The 26426-nt window shown below is 37.0% G+C and overlaps 1 protein-coding gene and 1 long non-coding RNA gene across 2 annotated transcripts; both read left to right on the top strand.

The window, feature by feature from the left end:
- Positions 1 to 11402: 11402 nt before the first annotated feature.
- Positions 11403 to 13946, top strand: LOC124277115 (bile acid-CoA:amino acid N-acyltransferase-like). Its single transcript, XM_046712774.1, has 4 exons — positions 11403 to 11613; positions 12471 to 12734; positions 12956 to 13125; positions 13812 to 13946. Exons 1-4 carry the CDS (start codon positions 11403 to 11405, stop codon positions 13944 to 13946), a joined length of 780 nt encoding a protein of 259 aa, XP_046568730.1.
- A 2863-nt stretch (positions 13947 to 16809) lies between these two features.
- Positions 16810 to 18714, top strand: LOC124277079. Its single transcript, XR_006898741.1, has 3 exons — positions 16810 to 16905; positions 17975 to 18056; positions 18380 to 18714. It is a non-coding gene; the product is annotated as an uncharacterized LOC124277079 (long non-coding RNA).
- The last annotated feature ends 7712 nt before the right edge of the window (positions 18715 to 26426 follow it).

The following is a 26426-nucleotide window of genomic DNA, read 5'->3' as shown; positions in this document are numbered from 1 at the left end:
CAGCTTGCCCTTTACATCATTTTCAGAAAATGTGGGCTCACCCTGTCCCACTAATGGCACCTATTCCGTTAACAAAGGACGGTAAATCAACTAGAATATCACAGATATAGAACCTAAAACTAGCAAGTAGTTTTGGGTTTTTTTTCTGTGCACAACACAATATAACAATGGACTGTAGATCGCCAGCAACTGACGGTAGATCACTATACTATGGACCATGGAGACGCACAATACCTTTGTTGCCTGCATGGATTCGAGCTAGATTTACATCGTCCCTTTGGATGTTGGCGATTGTGACCTTCAAATGAGTAAAACGAGGAGCTACAAATACTCACCAAAGCTTTCGCCTATTGGCAAAAATCAGAACATTTGTATATATATTGTTGTTTTGTATTCAATATGAAATTGAAGGACGTGTGACTGCTCAGAGAGTGCGATTGAACAGTTGAACAAGTACTTAATCAGTCAAAGAATTATTTTCTATCTCCTCAGAGATTTCATAATTTACAGGTCACTGAAACTCAGGTCACTGAAAGACAAAGAATGAGCAACACTTGATGTGGGTACCAATCTTACATATTTTTGGAAATGACATTGCAAACACGCTTGTTCGAGCTTCAGTTCTGGCATGAACGGATCAAATCATGTAAAAAAAAGTTTCAAATTCACACTCGTACGGACTTGTCAGAAGCAAGATTCACTATGAGGAGAAATTTAGGTCTGACTTGGGTTATGCTGTATGTGCATTCGTATTTATTATAGGACATTACGGGAAGCACAGTAGGTGACTGCCACTGAGAATGTCTAACACCCGATATAAACAATGTAGGATATACTGATACAGTTCGAAATTTGTTTGGTTCCATCGGACGATGAAGCCAGGTAGTGGCCACAGAAGATATTGAGAACACACAATGTACACGTGGTACAATAAAGCAGTTTTCTCTGTTGACATAAAGTAAACTCTTCCAGAAATATCCATAGAATTTGGTCAAGATTAACTTAACTTGTCTTCGACATATTTTATTGTCCAAAGGGATTGAGCACAAGTGCTCCTCTTGTTGTCGCCACTTATTTTCCCTTCTGTCTAAGAAAGTTAGTCTGTGGTACATCTAGGATCTTACAGAATGAGAAAGCCTATCTGACGTCACTAAGATGTCAAAGTATACAGTAATATTGTATATCGGGAAGTTGGCAAAGACAAGCATCCATGAAACTTTTATCCCTTGACATGAAAAAATACTTGAGGTGGAGTTGCAAATTCCCCTAATTTTATCTCTGGATCGTTGTATGAGTGTATAATTGAGCTTGACGAAGAAGACTGCATGTAACTTTTCCATTACCTCATAAAGATTTTTGGTTGAACTGACTATGATCTGCTTCTTTGTGTTATCTGACGAGGCAAAAGTGAATTACATTATCAACACTCAGCTGTTACATGATAATGAGTCATAGCGAATAAGTGAATATCTGAAATTGTCTATTATTCTGGAATCCTGTCACCCAATGGCTGGTATAATGAGCAAACATGAAACACATATTTTGTTTTTCCAAGATGCGTCTGAGACACATGTGCACAGGATCATATTTTCAGTTATAACGAATCCGCTCCTACTCATCCTGAAGACGTCAACCGACATAAATGTGAGCTGATAACAAGGCATACCTTTAAATGTTGCCTTGGGGATTGTCTGAGAACTGTTACGTTGCTTCCAATGTGATGTTTCCTTTGTGGGGAAAGTGTTGCATTAAACCAATATCAGGGCTCATCACCATTCAAAGCCAGAGATGTTCCAGCATGGTGTGTGTGAATGTCAACCCTCGTGTGGCACTTGTTGACGAAATCCGGGGTAGAATAGGTCTTCAGCAACCCACTGTGCCATAAAACAGTCTTCGTCCACAACAGCGAGTGACGATACAGTTATGGGTGGAGGAAGGAAAGGCAGCGCTCAGCTCATCTGGCCAGTTATGGGTGGAGGAAGGAAAGGCAGCGCTCAGCTCATCTGGCCATTTTCTGGCAGATCAACAGGGACAGGTCAACGTTTCTCAACATGCTTCTCTAGGTGGAACGTACAGACGCTATGATAGACAGCTTTAGACACGAATGAACAGGTATATTAATTAACATCTAGACGATCCACCTCCGAGAAACATTGCACATACTTTCATTTATCTGTATAATATTTACGTTGTGCACATCAATATCTTTCACGATTACCTCTACTGACACTGATACCTCTTTGTTTCAAATCAGGGATATTAGTTCTGCACAACAGCTATGTGAAAATAGTTCCAGGTTATGACAATATTGATGAACTGAAATCATCACACGGACAACTCTGAAACTAGTTTTATTCAAGCACATACTTAAGGACACTGTCCAATCTTTGGCAGTCATTCCCACAGTCATACTCTGTAACTTTTCCATCCTGTTTCTAGGAGTTGAGTTTTTGCAATAACGATAATGACAGGTTTTTACTGTGTAGTCAGAGGTCGAGGCTAAAAAAATAAGTTTATTCTTAGATTTCTTTTCGAAATGAAATTTGAACACTGTAAACGACTCACCCTAAAAGACTAAGATAATGAAGTTCAATTTTGACGTGCATATTTTGTCGAAGAATTTTATCTATTTTTATCTTGAGTAAATATTGAATTATAAAACTGACACTTTGATATATATTATGCAATGTATGAGTCTTACAAAGCTGAACCTGTGCATGAACATACATTAAGATGAGCTGGACAAGAAGTGCTGACAGCGACTCTCACTGTACATGTTGATCACTGTCGTTTTGTAGCCAAGATAATTCACTTTGGGTTACAAATCCACAGATCATTACCATTCCTTCACTCAAATACACCATCGCTATTATGTTTCTATATTCAGGTGTTGACAGGATGGGACTGTTCTGGAGTCTGAAGCCTGTTCCAGGAATATCTAAGGCGTCGCTTCTCAGAAAGATAGATGTTACAACACCTCTGGTCTTCAGACTGTCAGTCCTAGATGACCACGTTCCCTTCGATGGCCTCCGGCTGTCAACACCAGTGGTACTGGTCACAAGCGTGTTAGAACGATGGTACAACACAGTAGTGTGAAAAGAGCTGTCGTTCGTGAAGGTTCCCTGAGAGGAACTGTTTTCTTTCCTGAGGGTAAGGCCCACATAATTCGAGAGTTAACCTGTATTTATGTGTAATATTGTTTGAACAAAATGTCATAATACCTGAATCATTGGAAACATTCCTATCTCAGTCATGATTAATTGTCGGAATGAGTTTACATCAGTAAATTGAATATATATATATATTTTTTACAAATCAAATGTTTATTGTATGAAGGCCATAGCCCAATATACATGAAGTGTACATTGTACAGAATTGGATCTATTAAACAAAAGATTCACATTTAATTTCTACTCTTGAATGCATATTTGAAATATAACAGATTTTATGTCTTGATTGTTTGTGGTTGCCATGAGGCGAACAAATTGTTGTACTGAAGGGCGATTTAAATATTTAATTGGTATGTATTTCTTTCGAATGTTCTTTAAGGATGGACATATTAGGGTGAAATGGTACAGATCTTCGACGTTGTTGTAAGTACAATGTGTACATACCCTTTCAGACTTTGCAATTTTATTATGTCTCCAGGTATCAATATGTAACCGCGTACATCCAACTCGAGCACGAGCAAACATCGGTTGCAAATGTACACAAGGTCGAATCTCTTACATAGTTTTCTCTTGATCCAAGCAAGGCTAATCTTAAAACTTGCATAACATTCATATCTAGTGCTAGATGCTATTATATTTGTCCATTCGTGAAGGAGTACATATCTCATTTAATCTGGTTTAAAAAAAAATGCTGTTAAAAAGTAGTTATACATCCAACGTCTTAATAGATCCAAGCATAACCAGACCTGAACTAAATAAGATATGTCTAACATATTTTTGCCCAATTTATGTCTACCTACTGAATCATTACTGTGTTGAATCAATCTTACCTGTAGGCAGTCCCTGATATTGCTGTTGAGGCAGGTCACGTGACCTCTATAAAATTCATGTGCTGAGGGTCCAGCACACATCATGTCAGATGTATAGAACATATGATTTGTTGTAATTCTATTTTATGTTCAGTGAGTGTTGACTGAATGCTGAATAGTGTGATGAAAATGTTTCAACAGTTTTATCTGAACCCGCCATGGGCCTTTTTACCCCAGATATTCATTATGTTAAAGATAATTGTAGTTAGCATTTTGTATTGGAAGACACATTCTACGGGAAATAGGCGAAGAATGTGTTTGACATTTAGCATTGCTTTTACGACAGTTTAAAACTTCATAATTTGAGACGCTCTTAACTAAAAGAGTCGCTAAAACTACCATTGTCTGTGAGGAGACTCACCCTTTCTGACAATTATAACTTGTGTTTTGTTATAATTCACAGGTATGTTGAGTTTTCAAGAAATTAAAGCTGATAAGACATCAACCGGTGCACAATATGTGATGTTCCTGTGACATATTTATGTTAACATTTTGTTCAGAATGCTGTAGACTGGCTGGTGTCTCATCCTAGTGTCCAGCCTGGAGGTATTGGCGTGGTCGGTACTTCCAAGGGAGGAGAGCTGGCCTTCCTGCTTGGCATGTCAACTGATCAGGTGAGCGGGATTCAATCCCTTTTCACTGATTCCCTTTTCGCTTATAGAATTTGAGATAAAAAACATAAATTACGATCTCTCTTTTTCAGATTTCCGAACTTACATTCACGGATCAGGTGAACGGGTTTAAACACTCTAAAACAAATTATGAGTCTAATAGTGTTTTGAAATCGAAAACATATAAAGGATGATTTCTCAGAGTCAGGTTTCCGAAATTAAACGGGTACGGACGGGCAATGTAAATATTTCGTCAATTTCCTCAATAGGTGAAGGCTCTGGTGAATATAAGTGGTGTCCCGGTGTATTCACTTGATGATTTATACAAGTCTGGTATAGCTTTAAGGGTTTAAGTAAGTATTTATATGTCTTTGTAATTTGTAGTTTATAGTTGAACATAATTGTATTTATTAAGTTTTTTCCATAGCATTAAAAATACAAATTGAATGCTAACTGTTTCGATGAGGTTATTGAATGGTAATAACGCTTTTAGACAGTGAATATGAACATAATTTATTATCTTTCCTAACATGTGCATCTCTGAGATTTTACAAGTTACGACTAAACAACAGCACTCTTCAACTTGACAAAGACTCATTTAAGTGATCAGTGTATTATTCGCAATGTGTTATAACATATGTTATATCTGCGATTACACTTTCTCCGTAAAGTACGGATTAGGTACTTTATTTGGTTGAGCCCCGTCCGGGATTCAAACCTACACTCTCAGAGTCTAGCACCTATTGCGAGCGCCTAAAGTCAGCGATTTAACCTGACTTCCATTTTTGGGGAAACTGCGGTTGCTGACTTTGTGTGCTGGCGATCAAGTTTCCATAACACGTTAAAGGTAAATGTTTTCCAAAAAGTCAAGAGTTCTCCCCAGCTACATATGTTTCAAGTCAAAAATGGGAAGTGCACCAAACATTACTTGTAACTCTGAAATATCACTACCATTGCACTTTTTGAAAGTTTTTTTAACAGTTAAACGTTATAACCTTGATAAAACAACTGTTGCGAAAGTACCGTTTGACACTTCTTAAAAGCTTCTGGGAAAGGGCTTTGCTGCAAATTCGTAATTGCTTCAAGCGATCAACTAATTCACCTGGTCCTATTTAGTTGTCCCTTGAACAAAGAGCGCTGGGAACATATGATCACCAGGATCCACACAAAAGTCCTTTTACGTTTTCACCTTCATGATTAGTCAGCATTCGCATTTTAATGACTGTGACACCTGATCTAAACATTTTATGATACACTGATAGTGTGTCGTTAAATCGTAATAATAAATATTACATGATACGATATTCAGATGCGCATGTTTGTGCTTATCCATGGGAAGAGTTCTTGCAAATTTAATATGTTTTATTACCGTAAAAGTGTGACAACGTAACAGAAACCTCTGAAACCGATATACAGTAAAAATGAAACAGATGGTTAGCTGCAGCATATTGTGAGAGTTTCCAAAACTATGGCTGCTTTGTTGCACCATTAAAACGCATGTGTTCAATAATAACACTGTAACACTAAAACTTCTTGGGTCAGCACATTTAAAATTCATTTTAAAGTCCATTCACACATTATTATCTAGTCTTGAAGTTTACTGGGAAATATATGTGAAATGCTGGACTTCCTCACATATGTATAATTTGAAGGGAAGAACATTTAGACATGATGTAATCCAATTTAAAAGGCCTTGCCACAACCTATTTACATATCTGCATTCAAATATCAAATGAACAATGGTTTCCTTTAGAGCATTGCAAAAGTACATAGTGGTGATCCTATTATATTATAATTGTCTTTATTGGTTGTGAGAATACGATATTGAAACCATCTTTCCTTGGTGTTCTGAAAAACTCTAAATGGTATAAAAGTGATACGTATTCCAAAGGTCAGCTGGAAAATTGTGATGAAGGTCTTTTTCCCATTTACATTGATAACCTAAGCTTGGAATGGAGTTAACCTTGTTTAGTAGCATTGCGTAGAAAATATTGCAGCCTTTCTGATTTTCATAGAGTACTTTTACATTTGGGGGAATAAAGGGTAAATGTCTTTCCTTTGTCAATATTGTAGCTTCTTGTTTCAATATATTGTTTTATTGAAGATATTATTCCCGCATATTCTAAGAAATTTGTCTCTACTCTATAGTTGAGTTGAGTTGAGCTTTACGTCACATCGGCATTATTCAAGCCATATAGTGACGAGAACAAGTCTGCATTAATAATCATTGCAGGTACAGAGTCAAAGTGAGTTTTATTTCAAAAACATATATTCATTTAATTGTCATTTAAAGACAGAAAAAGGCATAGCACTAAATTTAAAGGCAGGCAATTTGTTAGTGACACTACACAGTTACAATTTATGATACAGATCAACTTACCTCAGGTAGTTCACTATCAGATGAGCGCTCACGCGGAAGAACAGATCTTTCAGATTTGTTGCATCATAATGTGAGTCCATACGATAAGTTCACACAGTCGAGCAGAATATGCTTGATGGTGAAAACCTCATCGCAAGAGACACACATGGGGGGTCCATCCCCCTCAGTTTCAGCAGATAGTCATGTGTAAACTGACTGTGGCCAATACGACATCGTCGTAAAATTACTGACAACCCAAGTAGGTATAACCAATTGTTGGCTTCAGTTCATTACAGTTTATTTCTTCCTACTTGAGTGTCCCACCTCTTTTGCATGAAGTCCCGAGTATAGCTTTTGATAGTGGGTTTGAAGTCACTGTACGGGATCAGCAGTGGAGAAAAGGGCTTGTCAAAAGCTGCTTTGGCTGCAGCTCTACATCTCTTTAATCTCAGTGAAAGACAGAAAGTATTCATCATCTTTTAATAAGTCATTGATACAATTTACATTTGCTTTTAAGTAGTGTTCATATAATATAGATTTGTTTCCGTTTTTCATATTGTTATTTGCCCAAATATACTGTTGCAGAAGTCATATTTCTTATAAGGGTGTCGTAAATAAATGATTGAGTGTGGGCAATAGTAGGCTTTTCAAGATAGTTTTTCCACCATTTCTGCCTTATTATGTTGAAATAGAATACCTAGCGGTTTGAAAGGTCTTTGCGTCCAGTCCAGATTATAATCTCTGCAATACCGTGTACGTGAGAATTGTTCAGAACCTATCCACACTACTTTAGTTTTATCAATGTTTATTTTAAGACCAGAGAAGGATGCATATTGTTTTAGTAATTGTAATGCTGTTTGAAAGGTACGTTTAGATCCGTCTAATATTATAGTTGTATCGTCTGCAAACTGTGTTAGCAAATATTCTAGGTCTAACATTTTTATCCCTCTTTTTTTGTCATTATGACGTAATATGTGAGCAAGGATTTCTGCGACTATGAGAAATATATATGACGATAGAGGATCACCTTGTCTACAGCCTCTACTAATGTTGAAGTCTGATGCAAAGCCATTATCAACACGCTTGAATTTATGTCGTAAAATGTTTTAATCCAGTGTTTGATTGATGGTCCCAAATTAAAGAAATTGAAACATTGCTCAATAAACGACCATTCCACGGAATCAAAGGTTTTCAAAGTCTATCATTATCAACAATCCTGGTATATTCATATAGTCTGTATATTCCATGATGTCACTGACCAATCTCGTACATTCACCAGTGTATCGACCTTTCATGAAGCCTTTTTGATCGTCGCTTATTATTTTCGGGAGTACACGTTTTATTCGCGCTGAAATTACAGACGAGGCCAGTTATTCGATATATTAAGAAGTAATATTGGTCTGTAGTTTTTAATTTGCTCTCTTGGTTTATCTTGTATGGGAATACATGTTATAAGGCCCTATTTTTGGCCTACCGAAAGTTCACCTGTTTTGAATGCGTGATTCAATGAGTTAATGATGAGATTGAAGGACTTCATCATACTGTAGTTCGCCTTCCTGGGATTGAGATTCTTCTTCAGTTATTTTTGGTATAGTGCAATTTTTAAAAAAAGTTCTTCAATTTCTATGTCTTTTGCATCTTTACTAGTATATAGATTCTGAAAGTAGTCTTTATTATGTTTAATAATATCTGTAGTTTCAAAAACAGTTCCATGTATAGTTTCTAATTTAGCAATAGATATATTTTGAAAGTTTTGTTTTTCAAGTGACAGGAAATATTTGAACGGTTTCTCTCCCTGTTCATGCCATTTCGCTTTCAATCTTAGTATAATGCCTTCTGTTTTGTATCGGTTAAGCTCTAATTGTTGTTCTTTGAGCTCATTGATTTCTTTTAATAGTTTATCTTTGTATTCTTCGTTGATGGCTGTATCTAATTCGACTTCAAGATTTTCAAGTGCTTCATTGATTTCCTTTTCTGCTTTGATTCTTTCTTTTATTGAGATGAATATTTAATTGTATATCCTCGAATATTACATAATAATACTTCAAAGAATATTTGTTCGTTTATCATTAATACTCGATCTCCTTCAGTGGATCGACTGTGATACTGATCAACGGTTTCTTGAATAATAGTTAATGTCACATAATGTGGATCCTGTAATAAACTGTTATTAAATTTCCAAAGGCCTCTACCCCATTCTATTTTTGTGAATTCAATATATAAAGAGATTATGGAATGATCAGACCGATAAATGGGTTCTATTTTAGTACAGATTATTGATTATTCCATGTTTTGTCTTACGAGGAAAGAATCTAATCGTGCTTGTTTTATGGGTGTAGGCTTCCTCCAATTGTATCTGCGTACATTTACATTATTTGCTCGCCATGGATCATATAAATTCAGTTCATCAACCATATCAAGTACTGCTTCCTTTTATTTAGGATTATTTATGTAGTTATGCCCCCTTTTTCTTAATGCATATCAATCAGAATTTCTGCTTGGATTGACAAAATCAGCTTGGTCAAGAAGATTAACTTAAGTTGTGTTTACTTTGTGGTAATCTAGGTTCTTACATGGTCCGATGATCATCAAACTGACAATTTGTTGCTTAGGGTATTTTCTCGTTACTTCAAGTTTCTGTCAAAAAACGAGTATTAACCTGCTGCTTTGAGTATTTTGTTGTTGAAATTCCAAGTGTTTGAAAGAAACCTGAAGCAATTAGAAATTAATCCAAGCAACGAGAAAATTGTTGAAGGAACGAGAAAATACTCAAAGAAACAAGAAAATATTCGAAATTTCAAGTTTTGAAAGCAACTTGAATCAACGAGAAAATTGTCTTTTTACAAGGATTTCAAGTGTCATACGATTCATGCATAGGAGCTTTTCAATCAAGGTTTAAAACTCCAAATCCTCAGTAAAGCTTTCAAAACGTTTTGTGGTAGACGTGTTTAGCAAAATTCAACACTTGATGCATCAGTGACAAAAATGATGGCCGCAATTCCCTAGTTTGACTTGTACTATACGTTCCCGAATTGTTTAAGGTAGACAATTGACTTGGATTTGCATATGTGTATGACTCAACTTTGGTATCATCACTAGTTCATAGTTATTCATGAAAATACGCTCTGTTGTCATATTTTATGATGTCGAAACTCAATTATTGACAAATCGCCGTCATACTGTTGTAGTATCACCGAATGTGCCATAACATAATCGGAATTTTAGTCACTTTTATTCCACGTAAAACACGTCCTTTTAGTCTGACCAAAATGTTTTATGTGTCAACAACTGCTAACACCTTGAGGCATTATGTAACTCCCGCTTGGGCCCATGCAGGTAAGAAAGCTAATTTAAGTCAACATAATACCTAGAGAGGTGATTTTTAGAGAGCGAGTGAATGAGGTAGGTTTTACGCCGCTTTTAGCAATATCACGGCAGTGTGAGTGAGTGAGTTAATGTTTAAATCACGGCAGAGAAAATCAGAAATGTGCGTCACACATTGTACCGTTGTGTGGCACCAAATCAGTTCTTCGGCGTGACGACCGAACGCTTTAACCACCAGGCTACCCCACCGCCCCAATAGATTTTGGAACTCTAAAGGAGTGAATGTTGAGGGGCTCACCATCAACTCCTTAACAACCAGAAATCGTGACTAAGACCTCATTTGATACAGATTACTCGTCAGAAGAAATTGCAATATCTTTATCTTTTACACTTTTTAGGTGTGAATAATGGGGACGGTGTCATAGTGGAAGCCTATGACAAACACCTGGGTTGGTGAGGGTACGGGGCTGTAAAACAGCTGTTCGCTTTGTCACTCTAACAGATATGATAGACCCTCCAGTGTGAATGAGAAATCTATCTGACTTCACTAAGATGTCAAAGAATATAATAATATTGTATATCTGGAGGTTGGCATAGACAGACATCCCTAAAAAAATTATGCTGTGACATTAAAAAAAACCAGTAGGTGGAGTTGCAAATTCCTCCTAATATTATCTCTGGATGTTTATCATTGTATAACTGAACTCGACAAATGAGACTACACAAGAAAGCTTTTCTGACTGAACTGACTATGATCTGCTTCCTTGTGTCATCTGATGTGGCAAAAGTGAATTCCGACACTCAGCTGTTGCATAATAATGAGTCAAAGCAAATAAATAAATATGCAATCATACTTTCAGTTATAACGAGTCTGATCCAATCATCCTGAAGCCGTCAACCAACATAAATGTGAGCTGATAATACAACATACCTTTAAATGTTGCCTTGGTGATTGTCAGAGACCTCTTACGTTGCTTCTAATGCAGTTGTGATGTTTCCTTTGTGGGGAAAGTGTTACATTAAACCAATATCAAGGTTCATCGCCATTCAAAGCCAAAGATATTTCAGCATGGTGTGTGTGAATGTTAGCCCTCGTGTGGCACTTGTTGACGAAAAGGTCTCCATCATAGTCAGCGGTCTTCGTCCACAACAGCGAGTGACGGTAAAGTTATGGGTGGAGGAAGGAAAGGCAGTGTTCAACTCATGTGGCCATTTTCAGGCAGACCAACAGGGACAGGTCAACGTTTCTCAACATGCTTCTCTAGGTGGAACGTACAGAGGTATGCAAATGTTCTGGGTCATTAACACAAACATCGTAATAGACATTATGATAGATAGCTTTAGACACGAATCAACAGGAATATTAATCGACATCTTGACGATCCACCTCCGATAAATATTGCACATACTTTCATTTATCTCTATAATATTTACAGTGTGTGCATCAATGTCTTTCACGATTATCTCTACTGCTACCTCTTTGTTTAAAATCAGGGATATTACTTCTGCTCAACAGCTATGTAAAGAATAGTTCCAGGTGATGACAATATTGATGAACTCAAATCATCACACGGACAACTCTGAAACCAGTTTTATTCAAGCACATACTTAAGGACACTGTCCAATCTTTGGCAGTCTTTCCCAACTTTTCCATCCTGTTTCTAGGAGTGAGTTGAGGTTTGTAATAATGATAATGACAGGTGTTACTGTGTAGTCAGAGGTCGGGCTCAACAAATACGTCTAATCGACCACAGCACTTTGAGATTTCTTTTCGAAAAGAAATTTGAACTCTGTAAACGACTCATCCAAGAAGACTGAGGTAATGAAGTTCATTTTTGACGTGTATATTGCGTCTAAGATCTTTATCTATTTTCATCTTGAGTAAAAATTGAATTATTAAACTGACACTTTGACATAGCTGTATATTATGCAAAACCACCATGAGCCTTACAAAGCTGAACCCGTACATGAACATACATTAGGATGAACCGTACAAGAAGTGTTGACAGCACCTCTCACTGTACATGTTGATCACTGTCGTTTTGTACCCAAGATAATTCACTTTGGGTTACAAATCCACATATCATTACCATTCCTTCACTCAAATACACCATCGCTTATATGCTTCTATATTCAGGTGTTGACAGCATGGGACTGTTCTGGAGTCTGAAGCCGGTTCCAGGAATATCTAAGAGGTCGCTTCTCAGAAAGACAGATGTTACAACTCCTCTGGTCTTCAGACTGTCAGTCCTAGATGACCACGTTCCCTTAGATCACTTCCGGCCGTCAACACCATTGATACTAGCCACAAGCGTGTTAGAACGATGGTACAAACACAGTAGTGTGAAAAGAGCTGTCGTTCATGAAGGTTCCCTGAGAGGAACTGTTTTCTTTCCTAAGGGTAAGGCCCGCATAATTCGAAAATTAAGCTATATTTATGTGTAATATTGTTTGAAGAAATGTCATAATACGTGAATTACTGGAAACATTCGTATCTCATATCTTGATTAATTGTCGGAAAGAGTTTACATAAGTTAGTTGAATATATGCATACACACCGAGGTTGCATTGTTACTGATAACCTACAGCACAGATTAAAGCCCCTTCATTGATTGTATACAGGTGAAGGGACATTTCCTGCAGTGCTCGACATGTTTGGCGCAGCGGGAGGTGTGACAGAGTTCCGTGCTGCATTACTGGCTTCCAGAGGCTTTGCTTGCTTTGCTCTTGCCTACTTAAGATATGATGACCTGCCGACTTCACTAGCTGATATTGACTTTGATTACTTTCTTGTAAGTTGTTCTGTACTGACTATGGTTAATTGGTAATTGTGCAAGTGTTATAAATGGCTATACTGTTATTAATCAGGATTATTCTCTAACTGTTCACCATTCATTACTAGCACGTTAACTGAGGTTGGCTGAAACCAATCTTACATGTAGGCAGTCCCTGAAATTGCTGTTGAGGCAGGTCACGTGACCTCTATAAAACTTCATGTGCTAAGGGCCCAGCACACATGTCAGATGTATGTAACAAGTTACTTTTTGTAATTCTATTTTGTTCAGTGAATGTTGATTGAATGCTGAATAGTGTGATACAAATGGGTTTTTTTTATAGTTTTAACTGAACCCGCAATGGGCCTTTCTACCCCAAGATATTCATTATGTTAAAGATAATTGTAGTTAGCATTTTGTATTGGAAGACTCATGTGTTACGGGAAATTAGCAAAATTATGTGTTTGACATTTAGCATTGCTTTTACGACAGTTTAAAACTTCATAATTTGAGACGCTCTTAACTAAGAGAGACGCTTAAAGTACCAGGGTCTATGTGGAGACACGCCGTTTCTGACAATTTTAACATGTGCGTGGTTCATTCACAGGTATGTTGAGTTTCCAAGAAATTGAAGTTGATAAGACATCAACCTGTGCACACTATGTGATGTTCCTGTGGCATATTTATGTTAGCATTTTGTTCAGGATGCTGTAGACTGGCTGGCGTCTCATCCCAGTGTCTTACCTGGAGGTATTGGAGTGGTCGGTACTTCCAAGGGAGGTGAACTGGCCTTCCTGCTTGGCATGTCAACTGATCAGGTGAGCGGGATTCTACCCTAAATGAATCACTTTCAAACTATCACTTATAAACTTTGAGATAACCATGTCCATTAAGCATCAAATTATTTACAACAATACAGGACAATACAACATAAAACCGGGCTATAGGTCACCAGCGACTGAAGGTAGATCACCATATGAGGGACGGAGGGGACTTACAGTACCTTAGCTACCTGCATGGACCCTAGCTGGATTTACATCATCCCTTCAGTCACTGGTGATAGTGAGTTAAGCCATCAATTAAACATGACAAATACTTTAAAAGTATGGTCTCCATAGAAATACGTCGAAATATGTGAAACTTACAAACCCTCGTAGGTGGACAATTATGTTACGTTACTTCAACCCACTCGAGGGTATAACCCCTAACAATCTAAGTAATTTATATGCACTACCAATTTGTAAAAAAGATGTATTTACATCAAACTGTATGCATGAGTTCAGTTTCATTTGGGGCGGTGGGGTAGCCTAGTGGTTAAAGCGTTGGCTCGTCACGTCGAAGACCCGGGTTAGAATCCCGAAATGGGTACAATGAGTGAAGCCCATTTCTGGTGTCCCCCGCCGTGATGTTGCTGGAATATTGCTAAAAGCGGCGTAAAACCAAACTCAGTCAGTCAGTCAGTCAGTTTCATTTCAAAACCGTGCGCTCAACAGTATCGTATTTGCTTTCCTTCGGAGTGAGAACCCCATGGCTCCTAGTATGGTGATCTACCTTCAGTTGTTGGCGATCTATAGCCCATTTTTATATTGTGTTGTCCCCTATAGTTAAAATGTTTTAGATTCAATTACTAGTTTTACATATATATCTGTGATACTCTAGTTGCTTTACTGTCCTTTATAGGTTTTATAATCTCTATATATATTCTCATTCAATGTCAAGTGTTCTCGTCACGATATGGCTGAAATATTGCCGATGTGACGTTAAATAATAACTCACTCACTCACTCGGAGTGAGAAATTTGTATTGTGACATGGCGTTCAGGAAGAACATTGTATAATTCACTCTGTATAAGTCTTACTACGCCATATCTAACAGATGGCACATATTGATGAAATCTCAGTCCATAACCTCTCCGTGGCTACAACGCCATGTGTGCCTCCGATGTTATTCCCCGTAGTAGGGGAATCATGTGTAATTGTTGATGGCTTTGGATACCCCCATTTCAAAATATTTAGGGGTCGTAGACAAGATTATCCCTTATCTCCCTACATCTTTATACTATGTGCTGAAATATTAGCAATAATGGTAAGAATCAACAAAGACATAAAAGGTATTTAGCTTTGGTAACACAGATTATTTACTTTCACAATTAACAGACGACACAACTTGTTTTCTAGACCCTTCACAACAATGCCTCTACGCTGTACTACAGGTTCTTAGTTTCTATGCTAGATTTTCTGGGTTCAAAGCACATATAGATAAAACGATGGTATTCTGGATAGGATAATAAAAACGTTCTGGAATCAAACTATGATCCGTTCGATCTTTTTGAAATAAAATTCAGTACTGATTTCGACGAAATGACTGACTTGAACTATACATATTTTACAACGCTTGGTTTTTAAATGGGGTACCGGGAATTCCCGTATTTAAGCCAAAGGCTTAAATTCGAAAATGCGCAATATGTTGAAAAATATAAAAAATCGGTTTTTTTTTCAAAAATGCTTTTATCAGTAAACTGGTTTATATTCAAAATTGAATGACCACATGGCTCAATTTAACTGCAACTGCATGCACATCATAGGGGTTAAGATGATCAATTTCTGCAACTAATAACTGCCCTGTAACCGGTGTCCAAAATGTTCTGTAAACGTGATAATCTCGCAGAGGCACTACTAATGTTAAAAACGTCGAGGTTCGCCATGCGTTTGGAAACGGACGTCACTCTAAACACCCAAGAATCAAATCCAAACTAAAGCCCATGGACTTGAATAAGGAAAAGATCCATTACCATTTCATACATACCATCTGAACAAACAAAAAAAGGTTCACAGTATTACTACAAAATACTTATTTTACAATTATGAGAGAAATAATCACTTCTCTAAATGGGAGTACGTTCTTGGACATGATATTAAGGAACAAGATAGGAAGAGTATCATTTCTATCCCGTTTAGTTGCACGAATTTGACTGAACTACAGTGGTTCCAATATCAAATCTTACACCATATCTTGTCAACCAACTCCTCACTAAGATGGGTTATGTAGACAGTACAAAATGCAGTTGGAAGAAATGGGAGCTGTCATACACATATATATTCTGGGAATGCAACAAAGTGAGTTCCATCTGGAGAGACCTGGAAAGTTTGATAAAATGCAAATCCCGGTAACAATATCCAAAGAAAACGTTCTTTTTGGCTATCTATAAAAAATAACAACTCCTTAAACCTTGTAATTATCCTGTCAAAACGAATCTTTTCAACTTTAGAAAGAATAACTACCCACCAACATTCCAGTTCATACAGAAGGAGCTCACTGAATTTTATAAGTTAACAAAGTATACCTCTGTCATTAATAGTAATATAGACTACTTTAACAAGAAGACAAAGTCATCAATAACCCCCGCAACGGCAAAATACTCGTTTTGAATATGTCTACTAGTTATGATTATGTCAAATGGTTTTGAGTGTAGATCTATACAGCAAGGTTGAAGGAGAGCATTGAAAGGTTTTTAAGATTTGCTTCAGAAAGGAGCACTACCACCAAATTCAGTTGAAGATTAACTTGTTGCCATGGAAATGCAACAAAATGACATCAACATAGTCATTTTTCCGTGGAGTCTAATAGTGTTTTGAGATCGAAAACATATAAAGGATGATTTTTCAGAGTCAGGTTTCCAATGTAAATATTTCGTCAATTTCCTCAATAGGTGAAGGCTCTGGTGAATATAAGTGGTGCCCCAGTGTATTCACTTGATGATTTAAACAAGTCTGGAAGATGTTTTCGGAAAGGGTTTAAGTGAGTATCTATATATATATATATTTGTAATTTGCAATTTATAATAGAAAATAATTGTATTTGTTAAGTTTGTTTATTAACATTCCTCTTTTATGAACATACAATGCTAACTGTTCTCTTTTGAAGTGATTGTAGAATGTCATTAACGCTTTTGGACAGTAAATATGAACATAATATATTATTTTTTTCTTACATATGCATACCCGTGAAGGTCCGGGTTAGATAATGATCTTCAGTAACCCATGCTTGTCGTAAGAGGCGACTAACGGGATTGGGTGGTCAGGCTCGCTGACTTGGTTGACACATGCCATCGGTTCCCAATTATGCAGATCGATGCTCATGCTGTTGATCACTGGATTGTCTGTTCCAGACTCGATTTTTTACAGACCGCCGCCATATAGCTGGAATATTGCTGAGTGCGGCGTAACACTAAACTCACTCACTCACTCTTACATGTCCATCTCTGCGATTTTACAAATTGCGATGTAACCCGACTTTATATTTTGGGGGAAGCCGCGGTGGCTGAGTTGATTAGACACCGCTGTCTTTGTGTACTGGCGATTAAGTCTTCATAACATTTTAACAGTAAATGTTTCCAACAACACAATTCAAAGGCAAGGTACGAGTTCTCCACAGGTACATATAATTCAAGTCAAAAGTGGGAACTGCACCGAACGTTATATGCAACTTTGAAACATCTCTTCCACAAAACCTTTTAAAAGCTTTTTTTTAAGGATTGAACGTTTTGACCTTGATAAAACAACTGTTGCGAAAGTGCCGTACGACACTTATCTAAAGGAAAGGGTGTTACTGCAAATTCGGAATCGCTTAAAGGGATCAACTAATTCTCCTGATCCTATTCAGTTGTCCGTTGAACAAGGAATGCTGGGAACATATGCTTACCTGGATCCACACATCTTATTCTTTTTACCTTTTTACTTTCATGACTAGTGAGTATTTGAATCTTAACTATGTTAACCTGCATGAACTGTGTGTACGTTTTCGTTTAGCAACAATTGCCATGTGCGTTGAAAATGACATCATTCATGTGATCTTATTTCATCATTAGGTTAAATGAAAGTAAACTGATACATACGGATGAAGGTGTTTCTATAAAAGACAGCGGTCCCTATGACACTGAAATAATTCCGGTTAGTATATACGTGGCATTAATAAATCTTCAGTTTATATTTATATCAAGGGTACACGTTTCTTGTCAAAATATCTTCTCATGAATTAAATCCAATCTGTCATCGTTGATTTTAATCTCAGCATCCTTTTAAGAGGTGTGTCTTGTTCGTCAAGACAATCACTCACTAACTCGTGGTTTTCATAAAAGTACCCTTTGTGTGTTAGTACTATAAATCAATATTTCTCTCATTCATGAATTCCCTCCAGATTAAAAGTGTTCTGTCGTCTTACCGGGAACAGAAACTGCTGCTGCATCATTACTTTGATTTCAATGCCTTTTCAGGCCTGGACGAATAATGCCAAGATCTTGTACTTGTGTGGAGAAGATGATGCCGTGTGGAGAACAGACTTTGCTAATACATTTATTGAGACATGTCCTGAAGAGAAGAGGAAGAACACTGAGCTCATTATCTATCCTGGAGCAGGACATCTCATCGAGCCACCATATATGCCTGTGTCTACATCCATGTACAACAAAACCTTCGATGAGTATTACAAAGGGGATAATGTCAGTTATCTGTATATTATCAAATCCACCCAAGCAATCCAGTTTTGCCCGCATCAACATGTTCCACGCAATTACAGTCCGTTTGAGTCAGAAACGGACCGATGAATTGCAAATTTATCATTGTATAAAATTGCCACATAAATATAAATAGTACACATGTTTATCATTTACTAATACCCAACAGCTTTCTTATATTTGAAAATTTTCCGGACTCCACCAAAAAAGTTCTTTAAGAAACTATCATTAAAATTTTGACACAGTTCACTATTTGTTTTCGAGGGAGGAGTGCAGAGAAAGGGACAGCCAGGTGTGCGAGAAAGGATGGAGACGGCACAGCACAGGCTAATGAATCAATAACTTGGTGGGCACTTGTGCACGTGCTTCTCTAACACCTGGCTGTCCTTTCTTTGCTCCTCCTCGAAACAAATCAAAATTTTAATGATAGTTTCTTAGTTTGGTGGAGTCCGGAAAATTTTCAAATATAAGAAAGCTGTTGGGTATTAGTAAATGATAAACATGTGTACTATTTATATTTATGTGGCAATTTTGTACAATGATAAAATTTGCAATTCATCAGTCCGTTTTCTGACTCAAACTGACTGTAGATTATGATATGTATATGTATATGTATATGTATATGTAAATAACCAAGAGATTGATGATACAGGAATATTGCTCGCGGTACAGGGAAAGCCGACCATTGGAAGGTTGCAGCCGTCTGTATTATCAAACAGTCTTGAGGGGGGTATTTTATGTTAGACTGAACGTTTATGCACATACATAAATGTGAAACAACTTAGACAGTTTCACTTTCCTCTTTTCTTTTATGTCTGGGCTGTTTGGATAAATACGTGATGGGGAATTGTCTTTTTGGCAGTTAACATCTTGGCCAAACATTTTTTGGAGTCATATGGATAAAGTATATACATGTATCGTTCACGGTAAAGTGACGTAATGATCGCAGATGAGATGATGTCATGCAGTTTGACGTCCATACGAAACATTCGCACAAGCACACTCACAGTGCAGCAAAACCATAAGTTTAGCACGTGCATCGACGGTTCTGGGTGGAAAGCATGCATTTTACTCTGAAGTATCCTTTAAAGAGCTTTGTGTCAAAAAAACAGTTCAGTATTGACGCTAGGTGTACACACCACACAAACGATGCCTAGAATAACGACTGAGAAGAGGGGAATGGCCACTGGAAAGTTGCAGGGAGGTAGCTCTGCAACCGCTGTAGCTAGACAATTGGGCTATCTTCTTACCACCATTACACGACTTGTTCAACGTCATCAGCAAACTGGGGTTGCTGCTGATCGCGTCCGTACCGGACGGTGAAAAGCATTAAATTCCAAAATAAGCAAGCCAATCTGATCTCTAATGCTCAGGAAGGATTACCACTTATATGACAATAGTTTGAGAAAGTGTCGGCTCAGGAAGCCGACTTTTCGATTTATATGATGTCGGCAAGCGGTACGCTCTGAAGTTTGGGGTGTTTTTGTAGCACATGGCTAATCTCATGTGACGTCTTATTACAAGGCTGGTGGTTGATGGAAGTGAACACATCGCACACGGAAATGATCAAACATGATCAAAACAATCATAATGATGAACTACATATATATATGCAACATGCAGTTTATATTCAGCCGTAAGAAGCCCCCTTTGGAATCGCGCCTCGTCTTTAGATAAAATTTCCCCCATCTGTCTGAGAAGGATCAACTCGTATTTCTAATGAAACAACCGAACCTTAACTACTCTGTCCCCGCTTTAATTAAAAATATGTTAAGATTTAGACTCACTCAAAATGTGATCTAAAATGTGTTCCTTTTTTTAAAGCTGTTTGTATTTTAATGCAAGTACAACCACTGCCGCTTACTTTTATTATTACCTTTTAGCACCATATGGTGCTTTTATATGTACATTTTAAGACAATTACTGTCAAATAGGCCCAACCTGGCCGGGTGATGTTTTATATGGTATTTTATTTTGTGTCTAATGCTTGTATCGCTTGACACTTAAATAAATTATTTTTCTTCTTTTCTTCTTTCTTATATATAATGAGAAGCATGAGAGTGTACGTACATTCGAGTTCGAAATGGCTAATGCTCAACTGAACATACGTTTATTCCTACATCTCATTGGTGCAATATACCGGAGGCCAAAGGCAACCCACGAAGCAGAAGAAATACCGATATTTTAAAAGGGGCACTGATCCGGAGCAATTTCCGTGGACTGGTTGTTACTTTTGTTATTTCTTTTCTCCCGTGAGTACCCGGATGATATCCCAGTATTCTCCGCTGAACCATCAACATGCGCAAATGATAGTATAGGTATAGATTGATCAACAAAAATGAAACCGTTTTTACTCGAAAATATTACCATCTTCATTTTTATGCTAACAAATGAAAACATTTTGAAGTTTAACCAGTGGTAAAAAATGATAGGACTGAAAAATATCGAAGTCAATGTACGTCTTTATATTTTGTCTTATAATCCTGATTAGTTTATTGTCATATCTGTATGCATTTTGAAACTTAATAAAAAGCATACGATCTGCTTATACTTATAGTGAATTTATAATATGACTGTAATATCTAGACGTTTTATAGATTGCCAACGTAAATCATATTTCACACACGCCCTAAGAACGACCTAGTGCATGTTGTCTGTCTCATTACACTTCACGGTGAAAAGGAATGATTCTGTGGAATGCTACCACACATGAATAAAATCAAAATGCAAATATTAGAAATAAAAAAGACTTAAGTCTGCAACAATGTCAGGCTATTACCTTGTTCGGGGAATATGTCCATCAATATCCACATAAAGGAACGATGATTAATCAATCAGCGCGTTATCGGTTAATCCTTTGATCAATGTTTGTTTTTGTAACTCAGCTAAAAATTCGTCTTGCTGCACTTCCATGCCCATATTACATAACATGTAATACATTTGTCACATAAGACCTTAATTCATAATGCTGAGTATTTACTCCAGACACAAGAAATGCGAAATGGGAACCTTTGTCGGGTAATCTGAGTGGTATTACGACTAATCATAATGACAAATAACGTGGTTTATATCTCCAAACATGGGTTACAGCAAAGGGAGTAGTAATCGCTGCATTGCATGCAATAATAATTGCCTGAAAAAAGTTATGGGCCGACACTGTCACGATACGAACGGAACTTCATTGTTGCATAAGAAATACATATAAACATTTGATGTGTACTTAAGTTAAAATTGTATATACCTAAGTAAATTTTCATTTGTCATAAATATAATATGTAATAGACATCATATGTTTACATGACATGATTAAATATCGAGGTATAAAAACACAGAATGAGATCAAATTGGATCAGTCACTATACCATCCATGCATTAGAAAATCCGAAAAGCATACACTGCTGGGATACTTTATTGCAATCAGACAGGAACTACCGCGGTATTTTCAAATAACGACATCTTCCTAGAGTCCCGTTGTTTATGTTGAAGACATTTTGTGAAGGTGTCGATCCGTCGAATCATGCTTGAGTGGTTCTGTGCTAATCGGTCGAATTTCAGACCGTGTTAACACACTGGGAGAGTCTAAGTTCATTAATTAAGGGGTCGGCTTGTATTGATTTAGACTACATGTTTTGTCAGATGAGGAAGCGGATGTTTGCAATGAACTATCATCTTTTTGTTTTATTAGTTAATTATAAAACTGTGAGTAAAGGTATTAGTACAACTTGAAATTGATCTTAAGTATCTCTGTTCATATATAAATACATGTCAAATGTGGAGCATTTCACACTTTCAAATTCCATCTCAATATATAGAAGTCCTGGCAATAAAAACTAAACTCAATAACAAAGAAATTACCATCATAAATGTATACAGAAAACCATCCATTAAACTCACTATCCATGATTTAGATATACTGTCAAAATTCATAGGTCCCAACACCATTATACTCGGAGAGTTGTCCCCAACTTTATTTTATTTTATGATTAATGACATTTTCCCAGTAAAAACAACCCCCTAAAATCTACAGCTAAATTTGCAGACGACGTTTCATTCTGGACCTCTTGAGAAAAAAATCTTGGCATGTTCATCTTCTATGCTAACAATCGTCGTCGCTACAGCTTGAAGGCTGCCAATGTATAACGTTGTACCATGGGCCGATGGCCTACATTTACATGAATAAAGAAAGAAAGATTCTGGACCTCCTCCACGTCTGTACAACAAATAAGCAGTAAAACCCAAACTATGCTAAATCATCTAAAAAATGGGATTTCCATAGTTACGTCAAAAACACCGTGGGCATTCTATTCAAAACAAAGCGAATGCAAAATTATACCCCAAACTGCACCTAAATAACCAAGAAATTGAATTAAAAAAGGAAGCTACATACTTCGGAGTAACTTTCGACCAACACATGACATGGACAACCCATATTCATAATTTGGTCAACTCATGCCAAAAAGATTTAAACTTACGTAGCGGCGACATCATTGATTGTTTTGGACACAGGCTCGGAGTATGGTGATCGTGTGTAACATTCCTACAATGTATATTCCTATATATTTCTCCTTATGAATGCATTTTATTTAATGCATCAATTTCAATTTTGTACAAAAGTACAAAAATAAAGAGAGTCAAACCATCCAACATCCCTTGCGTCTTTTTTTGTATGATCCACTGTTTTGATAACTAATTAATAGCTAAGATCACAGTGCTCATCCGTCGAATACATTTTACTGAGAAGAGAGAGAAGATTGTTTATTAAAGTGTCACATGTTGTACATCATAAAAAGCATCATAAAATGTTGGCATAAAATAGAGTACAACATCCGGCCAATACGGCCTATGAGACACTATATTGCATCTAAAAACAGAAGTTAAAATTTGATAATATATTACTGACAGCTATAGTTGGTGGAACAGTGTAGTATTAAAATAGTGCAATGTTGCTAGGATTGCTAAGTTGGTCCCCGACGTTAGGAGAACAACAAGGTGAAGGTAAATAATGAAGAGGTAGGTTAACTTGCGAGTTGACGACGCCTAAACACGCGTAGGAGTAAAGCGGCTACTTGTTTAATAAACTGGCTATCTTGCATAATGAGAGTGACCTGGTCAACAGGGGTGTACTGGGTAAAGGAAGGGTATACTGCCGTGACAGCGTTCCATAAGTCATATATGATATCGGAATAAAAACTACAACATGCCAAGAAGTGAATTTCATCCTCAACTTCATTGCTATTACATTTACTGCAAATTCGTTCTTCCAAAGGGGGTCTTAGGACGTTTAAATCTGCCTTGTTCGGCCTGTAAAGGTAATGTACCACAACGGAATTTTGCAAATATACTACGTTGCGATCTGTCCAAAATAGTGTTTACTACTCATAAATCAGAAATGCGACGGATCGGTACGCGACCGCCAGAAGCCCAGTCCCTGTGTCCGTCACGGTCGAGGGAGCAGGTACCGACCAGCTTGCAGCTTGGTTTCGTAATTAGACTGTTTGCGAGAAACATTAATCGCTCTGGATCAGTGCCCCTCTAACTACATGGGGATAAATAATGAAAAGAAGCATGAAAGTGTACATTCGATTTCGAAATGGCTAATGCTCAACTTGAACATAAGTTTATTCCTACATGTCGTTGGTGCAATGGTGGTAGGATAATAGGCCCACTCAGACAAAAAGCCCCCAGACAAAACACCCCTGGGCTAAATGCCCCAATGACAAAAAACCCTCAATGTATAACTTCTTCTTCATGTACCATTAATGCTTGACAACGGTACAAGAATCTGTATCGAAACGTCGCACTCACGAATAAAAAGAAGTTGTTATCCATAAAGTTTGTTCTATATTGTAACCCTCAATGGGTAGGACAAAAAGACCATCAATGAAAACATGCTTAGAATACCAACAAATCTTTTTGCAGCAAATGAATGTATACTGACATGGATATTTTATTCAAAATTTAATATAATATAAGTTTTAACATTTTTACGTGCCTCTGTAACAACATTCAAAAGACCATCTAATAAACACCATGCCAACTGCCCTGTCCAACAAAATCAAACATAGTAGCAAGTGACCAATTTAAGACAATTCTCTGAAACAACATTTAGCCGACTTCATTCCATTGTTTTAATATCAACATCGTCACTGAGGAACCTGGATGCATATGGTTTTCACATATTTCACTTACACATATACAACTGTCAGCAGTGCGAGGAATTGCTTTGAAAACATCATGTTATCACCTGTCAACTCACAATCAACACAAAAGATGTTTTATCCTATGAGTGAAATTTTGCAAGGGCTTTTTGTCATGGGGGCATTTAGCCTGGTTTTTTTGTCCGAGGTCTTTTTGTCTGAGTGGGCCTATTGTCTGCCCACCGGTGCAATATGCCGAAGGCCAAAGACAACCCACGAAGAAGAAGAAATACCGATACCTAGAATGTAGTCTTCAAGAACTGAGACAGCTGTTTCAAAATGGAATGTTAATTAACTGTTAGACAGTTTGTTGATTCAGCGTCTATTCTTTTACATCTTTGATAAATTTATAATGTACTTGTATCAATGTGTATGTATATTTAAAAGTTTGTAATATTGTGTAACATTTCATAATATGATGTAATATGAATATTTATAATTCCTGTAAAATGCAGCTTCTTCTCATTATATATCTGTCTATATAGTCTCCCGTTAGCACTCGTGGCTTACGCCTTCTATGTATTTTATGTGTTTTATTGTTCAGTGTATATATACTAAGTGAACTGAAACTAAAATAAAATACTATCTTTATACACATATTTGGCTCGTGTTCTCATTAGGTTTGCTCTTATCCGCATACTCCGAAATTTCCTCTTATAACAACACGTAGGCCCATCATTGTCTCTATAATCCAATGTTAATTGCTAACGGTCGGGACGTCGACCTATTTCTTCACTCATCCTATATGTTTGGACCAAAGAGTGTTTGAGAAGAGTGTTCAAATCTGCAGTCGCCTGCTGTTTAATACGATTCTGCAAAAGGCTTGAAGCGACATCTGCATGTTCATCTTTTCATGTATTGATATAAAATATGTCTATATAGTGACACCCGCGACGAAGGAACTTTTATTGGTATAGAAAATGTTAAAACCTGCATTGAGAATACAACGCCAATCGTAATCCAATGCTTGTTTGATCGGCATTCTTAAAGTACGACTTTACAGAGGCCGATTTCTTGTTGATGCATAGAGGGGAGTTTCCATGTTTATTCTCACGCCGTTATCAAGATAAAAGTTACTACAACCAGGTGAATAGAAGTATACATGTTGTGTATATGTATAGTGACAAGCAGGAAATTAACAACAACGGGTAATTTAGCAAGTAGCACATCGGTGGATGGGGCCAATGGTGTCCTCCCATTACGCAGACAGCCAGTTAGCAGACACCTTAAAACAACAACATTTACGGTTCAGTGGACAGATAATCTACTACCTGTTACCTACACATTAAAATGGAATAGTCCAAATAAAAACAAAGGAACAAACTGAAGCTATATTATTTATTTTGAAAGATGGACGAAAAGACAGTAATTTGAATTTTTATTGCTTCAATATAATAACAATTTATTTTCATAAACTTTTCGGTTTAACCTTCTAGTCTAACGGGCGTCGGCATCATCATATTGAAAACATTAGCTTAGCTATTAGAAATTGCGACACTGTTGTATCATGTATAAATCAAATAAAGACAATTGTGAACCTAAATATTATTCATATGGAATAAATAAGTTATATGTTTTGCACACAATATTATGATATATGACGAGTGCAC

Source organism: Haliotis rubra, unplaced genomic scaffold, assembly GCF_003918875.1.
Source record: "Haliotis rubra isolate DU_JTF1 unplaced genomic scaffold, ASM391887v1 Scf218, whole genome shotgun sequence".
NCBI classification, from domain to species: Eukaryota; Metazoa; Mollusca; class Gastropoda; order Lepetellida; family Haliotidae; genus Haliotis; species Haliotis rubra.
Note: the sequence above shows the minus strand (reverse complement) of the source record. Positions and strands in the feature narration are given on the sequence as shown.